This window comes from Trachinotus anak, unplaced genomic scaffold (assembly GCF_046630095.1).
Source record: "Trachinotus anak isolate AG129_WGS33_773 ecotype Australia unplaced genomic scaffold, CSIRO_AGI_Tana_v1 ptg000032l, whole genome shotgun sequence".
NCBI lineage: Eukaryota > Metazoa > Chordata > Actinopteri > Carangiformes > Carangidae > Trachinotus > Trachinotus anak.
In genome coordinates, this window is record NW_027273883.1 from 19068505 (window position 1) to 19084114 (window position 15610).

The following is a 15610-nucleotide window of genomic DNA, read 5'->3' on the forward strand; positions in this document are numbered from 1 at the left end:
CTCTGCTTTTTCACAAGTCTGCCTCAATACTCTTAACATTTCATCTCCCTGAAGATGATTCCCCAGGCATTAGAGATAAAGATATCTACTGTACTTGGTATCTTTAAATGATTCATTCGCTTTATCAGCTGGTGTGCTGAGAGTCATACATGAGTGTGTGTGTCTGTGTGCGTGTTTGTGTCTGACTGAGTGGGTGTGGGAGCATAGGGTAAAGAAGAGAGTGCGAGCACAGAGGAATCTATAGTGGAGATCTATGCAGACATTTTGACTCAGATGTTGAGTATACAATATGTCTTCACCAGCTGTTCAGCTATAGCATGTACTATATGCGCATTTGGACATGCCACGCGAATGTACATGCGCTGTGTGTGTGTGTGTGTGTGTGTGTGTGTGTTTGCACATGCCTCTGTATGTAGCATGTCTAATGGTGTTTAATCTCAGGGAGGGACCGTGCAGAGACTCTAATCAAAGAGCTGCTCCACAATGCCTCACTCACTCTCTCATTTGTACTCTGTAATCACAAGGCTCTAATGTCTGACACTAAAACTTGGTGAAGGTTGAGGTACTGCTGTAGTGGGTCACAGGACAGATTTTTCACGATTTATTTCCTTTCTTAAATGTCCTTTCTCTAATTTTCTGCATCTCTCTGTCTCTTTTTAGATTGTTCTCTTCCGAAATGTGAATCCAAACTGGATGGCCCAGGTCAAACCTCAGGTAGGAGAATGTGACTGAACATGATCTGTTTACTGCCCATATTGAATATCCCTATCTGAAAAGTTGAATTTAACCTTATTTGACCAGCATCAAACAGAATTGCACTTGAAAGTGGGAACCAAGGATTTTCATGTTTAGGGAAGCTTCAGAGCTCCATCAGCTATGTCTTTGTATTTGGCAAGACGAGAAGCGCTGTAGCAGAACAGCTAGGCAGACACACAAAACACTCCCATGGATAAGATACTGTGTTTGTGTGTAAATAATAGACTGTATGTATTTGAGTGTGCATGTGTGTGTGAGGAGACTGAGCTGAAACATCAGGAACACCATGTACCATGCATACTTTAAGTAAAATGTTATGTTCCACCAAAGCTCTACTGCGTTCAGTCCCATTAGACTCAAGACCCTCTGTGGCAACAGCTAGCAACCATGACCTTGTGGGTTCGCATCCCTGATACCCCCAGGACATACAGTACATACTAAAAATATGCTCTCTCCAGGGTGAGTTGTTTTTGGGTATAAATGGGGCAGTTAAGTGGCCCATATTAGGGTATGCACATAGATTATCCCAAATGAATGTGGGCCTGCTTCCCTGGCCATAGATTATTCAGTTTAATCTCTCTTGGACTAAAATACATTGTAAGTGTATGGAGCATTTCCATAAAAAGAAGTCGCGTTTAAATTGAAAGGCTTGGCATAATCTGTGCCAGATAAACTGGTGTACAGTAGCATACAGTGCATTTGTGTTTTTCATGCCAAGGGTGAATGCATAAGAAAATTCCTTTAAGATTTCTTCATGTCATGTGAGTTTAACAGTACTACAGAGAAAGAGGACAATGTCAGGGATGGATGAGATGCATTTCTGTGACCTCTCAACAAACATCAGTGGGCTGCGTTCCATTTATCTCTGTGAGCCCCATGTATTTGACACAGTTCTGACCTGATGTTTTCCAATTGGGTCATCCAGGGATGAACATTTTACAAGACTATTTCCAATTTACAGCCAGGACTATTACATCCTATTTGCCAGAATCTGAGTGGGTGTTAATGGGAAGTGATTGGGATGTGCCAGCCAAATCCTGTGCACAGGCATTTTGCCCAAAAACCTTTTGAACTTCATCCCTGAGGCTGACTCACAAAAAAGTAGAACCGCAGTGGTGTCTCTCTGTGTTTCCGTGGGAATCAGGCAGAAATTCATGAGCTGCTCACTGCAAATCAGAGGAACCAGGTTGCACTGGCCATTTATGGCTGATTGTTCATTGTTCATTTCCAATTACACTGAAAAAATTAACTTGCTGTTCAATGAGGTGTAGATTTAGTAAAACTTCTGAAGCGTTGTTCTGTAATATGAAATTGCAGGTGTGCAAAGTCCTCTTGAAGAAAATGAAGAATAAAGCATCTTTCAGTTACCTATCAGCTGATCTGGCACAGTCTAAACATGGACTGTGCTGCTGGCCACTACAGAACATTTATTATTTGTCCTCATTAATGTGTGAACGAAGGACATGTGTGGACATGTGTGGCTGTGTGTGTGTGGGCTGACCAAACATTCAAATATACACACACATTTTCTGACTATTTTAATCCCTAAGTGGGAAAGTATTTATTTTTTTGTGTTTGCCTCCTCCCAACCGTCATGTATCGTATGTCTTTTGAAGACATTTCTCTTTTTTTTTTCTGCCTCCATGAGATGTACTAGATTGAGATTCTTTGTTGTTTCCTTTCAAAGGATTTGACATAACCTCAACTGTATTTTTCCAGTTTTTTTTAACCTAAGCTTGGCTTGTTTGGCTGACATGTTTTGATGATCGGTGATTGGTCTTTTCACAGCTTTAGACTAGTTTTGCTCATAACTCCTGTGTGTTGCTGGGATCTCAAAGCTACATGTACAGGATGTAGAGAGGCAGTCTTGTCTATGTGGGTTGATAAGTTAGCAATAATGTATGACGTGGTATCCTGATATAGAACTGGAATCAAATTGTTTCTCTGGTTATTTGCAGCCTAATATAGGCTGAGCAATGTTTTAGACTAGTGACTACACTAGAATCAAATCAAATCTTTGGTCAAAACAAAGCTGCAATAGGCAACACTCCATAACTTACCCAGATTTAAGACATTACATCAAGTCATTTCTGACGCAACAGCAGCAAGACTTAATGTCTAAACTTTGCTGTTAGCCTTATTTCAGTGCTGAGTGATGTGTCTCCGTCCCAAGACTCATCCCGTGTCAACTTTAACCTTTCTACCATCATCGGCCTGCGTCTGCTGTCTGATCTGTCAACGCTCATCTGTTCTGCTCATATCACATAGAGCCGCACAGGGGCCTAGACGGGTCCTGCATCTAAACATGAGCACTTTTCACTTACTTTCTTACTTTTTCACTCAGTCAGTTTGTTTGGTTCAATCGACTCTTAGGTTTGGAGACTTTTTCATCACTTCACAAAGTGTATTAATCATGGTATATATGCATTATTTGAAGTTGCACTAGTTCACGTTACCACGACTAAAACTGGATTAGCTGTGGACATGGAGTCAGACCAGCTCCAACACATTTTACACAGTGCACGTGGCCTACAATCTGGACGTATTTTGTAGAAGACATTTAACCACCAAATCACAAGTGTCCCCAAAACACTGTTGGCCTGCATATGGATTTACAGACCAAATGTACTTAGAGTAAATATTTGGACTGTTCCCCAGATATTCTCTGGCTTTCAGTCCGAGATAATCTGCAGCAGTAGCCAACCGCCTGTTTAGCCAGGATGATTCTGATTTCTTGCTGCACTAACAGCATTTAGCATGCATAGGACGGTGAATTAGATGAGAACGATTTGCAGTCCGTGTCTTGCTGGCTGAAAAAACAGATGAAGATTTGAGCATGGATAGAGAGAAAGAAGGGCAGGATGAGAGAAATGGGTAAAAATAAGGCACAGTTAATATATTAGATTGACTCTCATTGTCTCTTTCCTTTCCTTTCCTTTCCTTTCCTTTCCTTTCCTTTCCTTTCCTTTCCTTTCCTTTCCTTTCCTTTCCTTTCCTCCATATGTTTCTGATCAGTTAAATTCAGCTGTGAACTCAGTCTCTCATCTCTGCCCATACTGAGCTCACTGTGTGGTTCCTATTGAATTGGGCTTTGAATGCTAACCATGTGCACTGCGGGTAGACGGGCAGGCAAGCATGCTCACTCAGTCACACACACACACACACACACACACACACACACACACACACACACAGAGGAAGTGGTTTTCTCTGGAGTTCATTGGATTTTTGTTTTTTTTTTATTCTCCCCTGCAGAGGCCAGGATGGGGAGGACTTAACTCTACGGTGTGTTTGTGGATGTGGTTGTTTGTGCGTTTGAGTGAATTTTGTTTTGTTTACTCACTCTCTAATTCCCTCTTTTTTTCTCTTGTTCTTGAACTTTATTCTCTTTCTCCATTTCACTCTCTTGGTCTTTCTCTGGTTGTATCTCTCAGAGGTTGGTAGGCAGTCACACCAGCTCTTTTATTGCTTCACTTGTGATTAACATCAACCCTTATGTACAAAATAAGCCAATAGGATGCAACAAAAGCTCATAACACCACAGAGAAACAGGCAGAGGATGGAGAAATATGCTGAAATGAGTCCAATGTTGGCTACAGATTCATGTCCTTACCTTACCACGGCACAAGAGGTGTGCATCACAGCTCAACTATGAGGTTGGTTGAACGTAATTTGAACGTGGCTTTCATGGAGGCATACATTATGTACAAGCACTGACAATCTGCCTAGTGTCTACAAAAGAGTGTGTGATCACAGCGTAGAACCGAGAGCTCTCAGTGAAGCCTGTACTGAGGCACTGTGAGAAAAAAGGAGAGTTATATGGCCTGAAGTTGGCATCAGGTCTCATAATGGGACAAATTATGGCGTGGTTGAGGTTTCGCATGGCAGGTAAACTTTCAGACTTCATAATGTATTCACTACTATGGAGCAGGGACAGTGTCCGCTGGAATGTGTCACTACATGACAGGCTCTCAATATTGTCTTGTTTTGATGTTTCTTTAATGGATTGCAATTTTTTTTTCCATCAGTCTGCAAAGTTATTTGTTTCAGATTGTTAAAAAGTTCAAATTATTCAAAGTTTTGGAAATATTTCCTTTCGGATTACACTGCTGGGAGAGTTTTTGTCTCACTCTCTGTCACGCACAAACACACACACAAACACACACACAGAGGAGATAGGATGAAAGAGAGGAAAGCCAGTTAGGCTCCCTGCGGTGTCTACACAGAGACAGCTGGACTGTGCTGAATGTGTTTGTGTCATGTTTGTGTGCACCTTTGCGTGTCACTGTGCATGCAGTTTATTCATATGTACACATGATTGTGTGCATCCTGACCTTTGTGTGTGCCTTTTTGCGTTGTTTGTCTGTATTTGTGTGTGTGTGTGTGTGTGTGTTTGTTTGTGTAGAACGCCTTAATTGGATCATGCTGTAGCACACTGGCTGTGTTGGTTTTAGGAAGAGCACAGCTTGCATCCTCCTGTCACAGGATATCAACATAATGATATCTGTTTGGCTAAGCAATATTTCCTGTGACTGCAAATAATAAGACAAACGACTCCAAAAGAAAAAAAAATCTCCACACCACTTCATTTATTAATCAACTTTTTAAAGTCATGCACATTGTGGAATGAGTGTTTCTTTGCACACAGCTTTAAATCTCTATATCACTACTACATTTTATTGCAGATGCTATCGCAGAATCAAAAACTGTCATGCAGAATCATCTGTTTAAAATTTAACTGATTTAAATTGATGTGAGATGAGTTTCCTACAAAGTTTGATTATTTTCGGCTCAAAATCTAAAATTCCACTATGCATGTAATACAATTAATATTTCTGCTATGTCTTTAATTACTCATGAAATGATGACAAATGGAAAAGCATGGAAAGCATCCACTGGGATGGGAATGGATGAAATACAATTTATTCTTTATTTTTTCCATATTGATCATCCAAAACCTTAAAATAACTAACAATTTTTGTAAAAAATAAATAAATAAATAGAATAAAATAGAATAAAAATAATACATGGAAATTTAAAGGCGACATTTAGCCAATTAAAAGTTGCAGTGCCGGTCCTTTGATAGGCTTGAACGGGTTGCTCTGTTTTTGTAGACGTTTTAATACTACTAATGGCGTAACTATTCTGTGTTTATGACACACTACTCCTTCGTGATCAGCACATGCAGTGTGATGCTACTCACCCAGAGTCTTACACAATGCGTGCTTGTGTGTGTGTGTGTGTGTGTGTAAGAGAGGGAGAAACAGAAATCCATGAGACTCGAGCTCTAGAGTAAGGCCCTACGAGGACACACACATTATTCACACATGCACAGACAGACACCTTCACCACCAACCTAGCACCAGCTCCAACTCACTGATTAGGTTCCTCAATGATGATTTTACTCATCGCAATGCATAGCAGAGCCCTGCCCTCCATATACAAACACACGCACATTAATTAAATACATAAATACACCACCCTGCTGTATGCTAATAGGCTCCATCTGTTGTAAACTGCACTTTCCCCCGAGTCAAGACAGTGTGTTCTGCTGCACTGTCAAAATCAGATTCAATGCAGCTTTCAGCAAAATCGCTCCACTCTGCAAGACTTACTGTTGGTGGTAGTAAGAGTAGTGAATGTTGTACATGGACAGCATTTGGATAAAATAAAGGTGAGCAGTGTAATGCAGCTCAGTTTCAACCTCCCTGCCCTCTTTTCCCCTCTTTTCCTTCTCCCTGCTACCTCACTCTCCCTCCACACCTCACCTCTTTTCAACCCTCCCCCTCCAACCCTCATATCATTCCTATTTCCCACATCATCATCATCATCTTTGTCCTCTCTCTCTCTCTCTCTCTCTCTCTCTCTCTCTCTCGCTCTCCTCAACCCGGTCTTCTCCTGGAGAGCATTGATGCATAGGAAAGCGAGGTTCCGCTCCATCACCCGTCCAATCACCATCAACCTCTCCCCCGAACATCAGCCAGTCGCTTGCAAGAGCTGGCCAATGGGGGAGGGGCAAAGCACGAAGGGTTGGACTGGGGGGGTGGGGGTTGGAGGGTGTGTGGGGGGGGGGTGGGATGTTGTGTATGTGTGTGTGCTGTGCGCTCCTTGATTCGAGGGATATAAAGGATACTTGGCTGCTCCAGGGACAGGGGAATATCACCATAATGCCCTCTCCATCCTCTTCGACGGATGTATTCGCAGTTTTTGATGGTTGTACTGCTGCAGGAGGAATGCTGATTTATGCTGAAGAAATAATACTAGGATGCTTTTCATTCATTCATTCAAAAGAGGAATAGGGCATGATGTCGGATTGTGTGACAGGATCATCCTATCTGCGGAAATGATTTAGATCATTTTCATATTGGAGCACTAGAGATAAATGTTTGATTCATACTAGTAATGTGCCGGTTTGACTGTTGTACTGACATCACAGGCAGAAATTAGATACTTATGTAAATAGGGTGTAACTAATGCAGATCTGTTATTGATTTTTATAGATTATTACCCTGAGATATTATTTTGCAGTGGAGATGGTGGAAGTGTGAGAATGAATGCCATTTACAAAAGGTGACACCTACTGAAGTGTTTACTTTGAAGCAGCCTTGATGATGGAGAAGAACTTCAGCGGTAAAAGCTGTGCTTCTTAAGACCTGAAAGCATTTTTCTGAGACGGGGAGGTCATACCATCTTTCATCCTTTGGAAGATCACGTATGAATGGAAATCCTTCTGTGCTGTCAGGCTGCTTGCTTCACTGGTCAGTTGACTGGTTTGAGTGCAGAGGGAGCAGAGACAAGCTGAAGACATGTCCATCCAGATCCTGTCTGCTGGACCTTGTAAGTATGATGTGATCTTACAGGGACAGACTGAATTATTTAACATTAGTTGGAGAACAAAGTGGCTGAGCTCAGTTTTTTTGAAATGACTTTGAAATGCCAGCTCAAAGGGCAATACTGTGTTATTGGCTCATGTTATTATATTAGAGATAAATATCAAAAATAATTTTGTGTGTGTGTGTTTTCACAGAAGTTTGCATTAATGTGTATCATTTGTGTGTGCCTGCATTGTCATAGTAGTGAAGCCTGTATGGTCTGATAGCAGCATCTGGTTTCCTCTAAACTCTGCTCTATACTTAGAGCTACTTTTTAACAGCATCACAACTCTCTATTTTGGGTCTGCCAGCTAAACTAATGAGTGTGTGTGTGTGAGTCATGTGGTGTCACTTCTCCATCTGTAAAGGTTTGTGTTTACATGGAGGACGGGCTGAACAGATGACCTGTCACTGGTTTTGGTAGCACCACATTTCCAGCAGTTCTCAAGATAAAAGACGAGTATATTTCAGTTCAGTGATTGACATAATGTTACTGTCGTCTTGGGCTGGAATACCTCCCAGAGCCACAGATCACAGAGTGAATATCTGAACCTTTGATGACCTTGCTGGAGTCTGGAACTGTGCAACAGTGAATCCATTGGCTATCACTGTTTAAAAACACCGCCTGTGTAGCTTTTGTTGAACCGTGGCCACCAACACCATGAGGGTAAATGCTAAAACAGTTCTAACAGTTTAACAGTAGCTCAGTCAGAGAAGAGCCATAGGAGCCACAGTTAAATCACACCATCTCTCCAGTATGAGCTAACATTAGCCACCATAAGCTAGAACCAGAACAAGTAAGGCTGCAGCATAAGAAGTCATCATCAGCTAATCATTTGCACAAGGAAGGATGTGCTATCACCTTTCATTCTGTGTACATTAAGTGCTGAACACACAGCCACAAATTTCATTTTCTTTTCTTGCAAAAAATTTTCATCATCACAGTTTTTACATCTTGTACTTTCTGGTTCTGTGTCTTGGAGGTCCATGCATGAAGTATAATACTTCCAAGCACTGATGAAAATCTTTTATAGTCTCATATAGTCTAAAGTAGCTTTCAGTTTCACTTTTTTTGTGTTCAAGTAATAAAATTTCAAGGCACACTGAGTCTGATCACACAGGGTGATGTATACAATTGTACAAGATGCTCAAAAGGATCTTTTGATTCTAAGCAGATTAAGCTGCATTTCATTTATAAATTGAAGAATTGCAATCTTCAAACGCAGAATACAGTCAGTCACTAATTGAGGAGTCCCAAATTTCCCCCGTGCTCTCCTCTGATCTCTGATGCATGTCACATATGAGCAATGAGTAATTTCATTTTTTTTTATCAATCTTGTGCTGTTATTAGCTTTTGAATTGATTGAAGTTATAATGATTTTCTTTATCTTGTTTGTAATTGAAAGATTAAAAAAAAAGAAGTTGGAGAGTTTGAAATGCATCACTTGTTGTGGCTTGTTTGTGTTTACTCGGGCTCTGGAGAGAATTAACTAAAATATTTAAGTGTTTGTTCTCTGTAATGAGGAAGTTTGAAATGAAGCACTCTCTGTAAAGAGTCAAGCCTCCCACCACTCTCTCCCAAGCCTCTTTCAGTAGCACTACATAACCTTCACTCCTTCACCCTGAGACTGAATGAGTAATTGGCTCGCTCATTTTGTCCTCGGTTGGTCTATTAGGTGTTAATTTGATTGTTGGAGCTGACATGGCTTTGCTCATAGCGTGACGTTCACTTTGGCTCACTCTCCAGGTGTTTGGATTGTGGTCAAATGAGGCTCATTTCAACCAGGGTAAAAGCTAAATATGTAAGAGGGGGGAAAAAAAGTCTATTTGAAACCAAACATTTTTGAAGATATGAAGGAAACAAGAATAAAAAACATTTTCAAAGAGAGACTTTGCAGCATTATAGATAGTTACATGTGCTTGTATATCTGCCTGGCCCTGTGTCATCTTATAGTGGAAACTATTGAATTCCCTTGTTAGTCTGTCAAGGCATGAGTAGCTTTATCCCTCAGGGTAAGCAGGTCACACTTACATAAAACATAGTCATGATCCATACATAAGGTGTTTTTACAGTGAAATTAATTACAAACAATTACAAACCCATGTCACTGTCACTCTTTTATGCTATAAATCATACAAACTTGTTGTTACTCTATAGGCCCCCAAACACTAGAACTGCATCCTGGGGCCTGAAGAGATGATGAAATGAGAAATCAGTCCATTTTTCTCTCGACTTCCCACTGACATCCTGAAACCTTCCCTTGTGCGAACAGTGAGAGATGAGCCTCTTGGCCGTGAAAAAAAGTGTAGTGACCCATAAGCATTTAATATTTAAGCAGCCCGTCAATATGGATTCCTCTGCAGCTGGATGATGGGAATATGAGGGTCAGGAGTGTTGGGATGCCTCCTTCATTAGATTCCAATTACTTGTCTGACATCTTTTACTATTTGGGAGAAGATGATGTTGATGTTGTTGAAAAGCAGATACACAGTTAATAATGGTCAGCTACACATCTCAAATACTTTTTCTCCTTAATTTTCCCCCTCAAGTGTTTGATGAGGCTGTTGATACTGAGTCAGATTAGAGTTGTCGGTGTTCTTAACTTGGTTTGCTGAACCAGATACAAAGATTTAACTGATGAAAAGTTTAAAATGCAAATAACGGATGTGTTTTTCTTGCATAATGTCCAGACCACTGTAGCTGAATGGCTAAGCTCATGTGGAAATGCCAGAAATTGTATGTCATGGTGGTGATTTTGAAAACATTCAAAAGATATATGGGCTTTAAGAGTAGCATATTTGTGAATGTTTTTGCTGGACTAAAGGAGGTCTCAGTCTACCACATCGCAAAACGATCCTCCAGAACCCGTCTCATGATGTCATAGATGCTACATTCATGTTTTTCTATAGATTATGGTTTTATATACCCATGAATAACTGTTTCACTGATGAGAGTATGTACTGACCCCTACTGCGAGAGACAAAGAGTGCAGGGAGTGAGCACGTATCCACCCTCCCTCTCTCTTTCCATTTCTATCCTCAGAATAATAATGTCATTCCCTGCTGTTTGTGTTTTGTTTTTTTAATGTTATTTACAACACATAGGTTTCACAGTTCTTCACAGTGTTTCCCATGTCATGCAGTTAAAGCAGAGGGTATAACACGACTACGTATGGTATCCTATCTATATGCAGTCAGGGTGGAGTCCGGATTCAGATGTGGTTCTGTGTTGTTTGCTTGGAACCGAGGCCCCATAGTCATAAAAAGACCTACAATTAAATGGCTTCAAGAGAGCATCCTAAATTGGGAGTGGACTCAAACCAGTCTGAAGTGATGTTTGTTTCTCCCTTTTTCTCTCTGTCTGTCCTTACTTCTCATCCCCCCCCCCCCCCCCCCCTCCCAACTAGGATGGTTAGAAACTGAGACACTCGGGAGCCTGAACAAAATATGAAAACAACTAGATGAGATTCGATTTGGAACTGCTCAACAGTCTAAATTGGTGTGAAATATTTCCTTCTGTAGAAACACTGTTGTAAATCAAATGGCAAGTTGCAAACATACTCCCACCAGTGAGTGCAGCTTATTTACTTCTTCATGGGTTATTTTGGCCCTGCAAAGTATAATTTAGTGCACATGCAAATGAGGGCTTTAAATTAGGCGAGGTAAGTTTATTTGTATAGCATATTTCAACAACAATGCAATTCAAGCCGATTTACATAAAACATAAAAGACATCAAACTGTAAAGGCGACATAAGACAATACAAAAACATCGGGGATTCCTCCAGAGCAAGGAAGGTTTCACTGTCATCGGCCTTTTTGCTCCTCTTACTGGCGACTGGCCACTCTATCAGGATGTTTGCGCTCACATGCATGTGGGTATCCATGCATGTAAGTCAGATATTCCATCAGATAGTGCCATAGCTCCACGTTTACATAAGCCAGTTGTTTTCAGAGCTGTAATAACAGTGGATAGCCATGGGATCCACTAGCTGCCTCCTGGTATGGAGCCATAGCCTGTAGTTCCCTGTCTGCTGTGTGTGTGTGTGTGTGTGTGTGTCCTCAACAGGACATTGGTCTTTGTTGAGGACAAGTCTAGTGAAAATCTATTCACAGAGGATTGGAGAGACAGGGAGGCAAGCAGAGAGGAGAGATGAGGACAGGGAGGGCAGGATCTGACTGGAGAAGGGTCTTTAGGAGTGGTAGAGGGATTTGAGGTGCAAGACCAGAAAGTAAAGAATGGGGCAGACGAGGAGAGGGTGAGATGGATAGAGGGAGGAGGATGACAGAGCAGATGAGGAGCAGAGGGTGACAGGAGAGGGGAAAGCGATGGATATGTACCCCAGTAGCTCATAAACAATCCCCACAAACTCCCTCTGGACACAAACACACACACATGATAATACAATAGTGTAGTGAACCACCAAACGTCTGTGAATTGTGTGGGGTTTTTTTTTTTTTTGTCTGTTTTTGTGTGTCTTCCTCTGGGAATTGGCTCTGACTGCTGATCTTGTAAACAGGAACTATTCCGCTTTCAGCAAGCTGGCTGCCCTGCAGGTGCACACACTCAAACACACACACTCACACACTGTCACACCAAAACAGTTGGATTCGTTTCTGATGGTTTGGTCTGTTTCCTGGATTTGCTGAGACAGAAACCACAGTTTGAATCCCCTGTTTGTCATTCACCACCTGGTGGAAGCGTTCATCACAGATACTGTTTAAAAAAAAAAATAAAATAAATTACAAAAGGATGGAGAGGTTGCTCAGCAGCATTTTTGCAGCTCTGAATGATCTGCTCGCAAACTTTGTTTCCCCTTTTGTTTTTTACCCTGCTTTTTCATTCCTACAGCAACAGACACAGGACAGAAAAGAAGCTAAGTCACTGCTGCATCATTTATTCATTTAAACACGTCTAAAGCTTGGTCACAACTTGTCTTAATGGCTGCGTCTGAAGTTAATCACGTGTTAATTTTGAGTTGTGTCCCTGAGGTGTGTGGGAGTAAATAATCCTATTATCAGAGCTCAGCTGTCGCTCTGTTAATGCTGCTGTCAGCTGAGGTCGTGCTTTGGCTGACCAGACAGTTTTGCTGTGAAATGGGGTGACGTTCCTTTTTGTTTGTTCTCACACGCTCATTGGATACAGTGTCTCCTTTTGTGCAGCACATTCAGTGCATTAGATTTCTATCTGATGATTTGTTATTCTGCTCTCGCTCTCTCTCGCTCTCTCTCTCTCTCTCTCTCTCTCTCTCTCTCTCTCTAGTGATGCTAATAATAATGTAATAATGAGATTTTAATAGAATTTGGGCAAAATAAAGTATGAATCAGTGCATTTTTCCATCAACTACCTTTATGTGAATAAGAATAGTTGACGTGACAAGATTTCATATTTAATTGAGAACACTTTCTGCTTTTCACATGAGGCGTGTGTTTGTTTTTGATGAATGGTTGCCCCCCGCCTCGACTCCTCCAGACTCTCTTCACGGCATGAATGGTTTGTAGAAATTATAAGCAGAACTGTGTTTGAAAAATTCATTTTCCATCAAATTGTATTGCGTCTTCTCTTTTTTGATATGCCCACATTTTGACCTCAAACAAGCATAAAAACTTTGCGTGATATATTGGTAAATTATTCTGGCATTTTTCATGTGCAAAATTGAAAGTGCTCACGAAGGCAGGTTGGGTGAAAACAAATCTTCCCTCTCCTCTCCCCTTCTCTCTTCCTCTCTCCCCCCACTATCTGACATCGTCAGTGCAAGTCCCGTCTGCTTTGGGCCACAACTGTTTGAACTGAATGAGGGATAGCCGACATGGTGCTGTCTCTAGCACATTGTCTCTCTGTCTCCCTCCTCTTTCCTGGACCACAGGAACCCCCCCCCACCACCACCACCACCTCTCTCTCTCTCTCTCTCTCTCTCTCTCTCTCTCTCTCTCTCTCTCTCTCTCTCTCCCCCTTCTGCACCCTGCCTGTCAAGTGTTATTTGGTCCGCTGTGGTTTATTGGCTTGGTTTTGTTGTGCGGCGGGACAATCGGAGCAGGGTTTGGTTAGAGGAAGCTGATGAATGGTGTTCCCTGAGCCGTACAAAGCATCCTCCTCTCTACTTCATTGATGTGTTGATGCGACTCAGCTGGCTGCCCAGTGAGATTGTACTGTATACTGTTCTGGGCTTACAAGCAGACAGATGCACATGGATGCTCGAAGCAGAAAGGGGCTTTTATTCTTTTTCATAGTGTTGATCCCTCTCACACTCACTGTGCCCATTCTCCCTCTCTGCTACAGCCACAGTGCTATATGCAACACTGAGACAGTGTAGGGAGGTGAAGGCCACAGTAAGCCACAGTGTTTTAGTGAACAGGATAATACTGTGAATTTCTTATATTAAATACTACTACTACAAAGTATAGATAGAAAATAACAGATTATTTCATTCATTCATTTGCCCCACCCGTTATTCTTTTAGGATTGTACAGGACTGGAGCCAATCCCAGCTAACATTGGGAGAGGGCCATAATAGTTGCTGACTAATTTTATGTTGATCGAATTATTGATTATTGATATTCACAACTTCCCAACTCTCTTTGCCATTTTTGTGATAGTTCTAGAGAATGGTGGGGATGTCTGTGGTTGTATGCAAACATTACAAAAGTTTACCAAGTACTGACTTATTAGGTTGTTTTAATTGTTTTCTATTTTTTTAAGTTCATATACAACAACATAACCTTTTAAGAAAGGCTCATATCTCTCTGCTGCAGGGGCTGAATTTACTTCTTTTCACTTCAAACATCAACAAGCCTTGTAATTTGCTTGGGGCCCAAACCTTTGCATACAGCTGTATGTCTAGAAGTTATTAAAACACAGACGTTATAATAAACAAGCAGCAAGGAATTTTACAACTGCAAAGACCTGACCGACTACACAGTGTCTCGTCCGTATGTGTATCCTCATTACGGCTGACCCCCCTCACCACCCTCTGTCTCTCTCTGAGAGGTGACAATCCCTCTCAGTTATTTATTCCAGCAGGATCAGTCAGATATGTGACCTGGCCTGCTTGCATACACATACAGCAGGACAGACCTCACTTTCAGCTCACAGAGAGAGAGAGCTGTCAACTCACACACACTGAGGCGAGACATGACCACCATCAACGTAACGGTTAGCGCTCAGCAGCTGTGTGTTTGAATATTCACTCCCCAAGACCTACAGAGAACACCTTTGACTCCTCAGTCTCAGAAATCTCTTTTTTTTTTTTTTTTTTTTTTTTTAATGACGAAGGGGGTCATCGCTCCTGGAGGCTCCTTTGCGTCACCTCAGTTACACTCTGGACGGTTATCTGTGAGGCTGAACATGGCTGGTCTGACCATGTTGTTCCGTTTCCACTACATGGGCTTTCTCAGGGACAGGAAAGGTCGTCTGACTGTGGAACCGTGTCAGACTGCTAACAAAGTTGGTAGGTGGGCCAAGAAGGTGCTTTGGGGGGAATAGTGTATAAAAATGAGAACAGAAATTTAATTGTTAATGTTTAATTGAATTTGTTTCAAAAACGCCCTCACATGATGTAGAGTATAGCCGCCTGTCTATCATGTGCGCACCTTAATCACAGGACTTTTAGCTGCTGGATCATGACTTTGTTTGGCCTTGCTTTTGAGTAAAACTAATTTTTAGAGCTTATCAGGAACTTTCCTCCCAGTTTGGAAAAATAGTGGTAATCCCCGTTTGACTTTTCCCGTTGAGAGACAACAAAGAAGCTTAATTTCTCTCTTGGAGTAAACAGTGAATGAGCTCTTTGTTTCGTTGCCTCAGCTGAAAGGAGTTTGGCTCCCTATCAAGCAACTGTTTTATGAAAGTGGATATGCATGAGTATTTGAATCAAATTTAGCCATGCTCATAAAAGGGGGAAGCACTAAGATAATTTGGTCTCAATGAATTTATGCACGGATGACGATGTCGTTTGAATGTCTTTGAGGTTTACGGACATCATGAAGG

At 41.5% G+C, this 15610-nt stretch overlaps 1 protein-coding gene across 4 annotated transcripts in view; it reads left to right on the top strand.

Moving 5' to 3' along the window:
• triob (trio Rho guanine nucleotide exchange factor b) overlaps positions 1 to 15610 on the top strand; it is a 113453-nt gene that overhangs the window by 18431 nt on the left and 79412 nt on the right. For 3 of the 4 annotated variants that reach the window (XR_011686654.1, XM_071468892.1, XM_071468890.1), the window contains exon 4: positions 661 to 714. Coding sequence is in view for 3 of the 4 variants with exons in the window: in XM_071468892.1 (XP_071324993.1) it covers positions 661 to 714 (54 nt within the window). In the remaining variant the exon portion in view is untranslated. Of the gene's footprint in view, positions 1 to 660; positions 715 to 14576; positions 15075 to 15610 lie in introns of those variants that run through there. The other variant, XM_071468893.1, reaches the window with a different exon arrangement.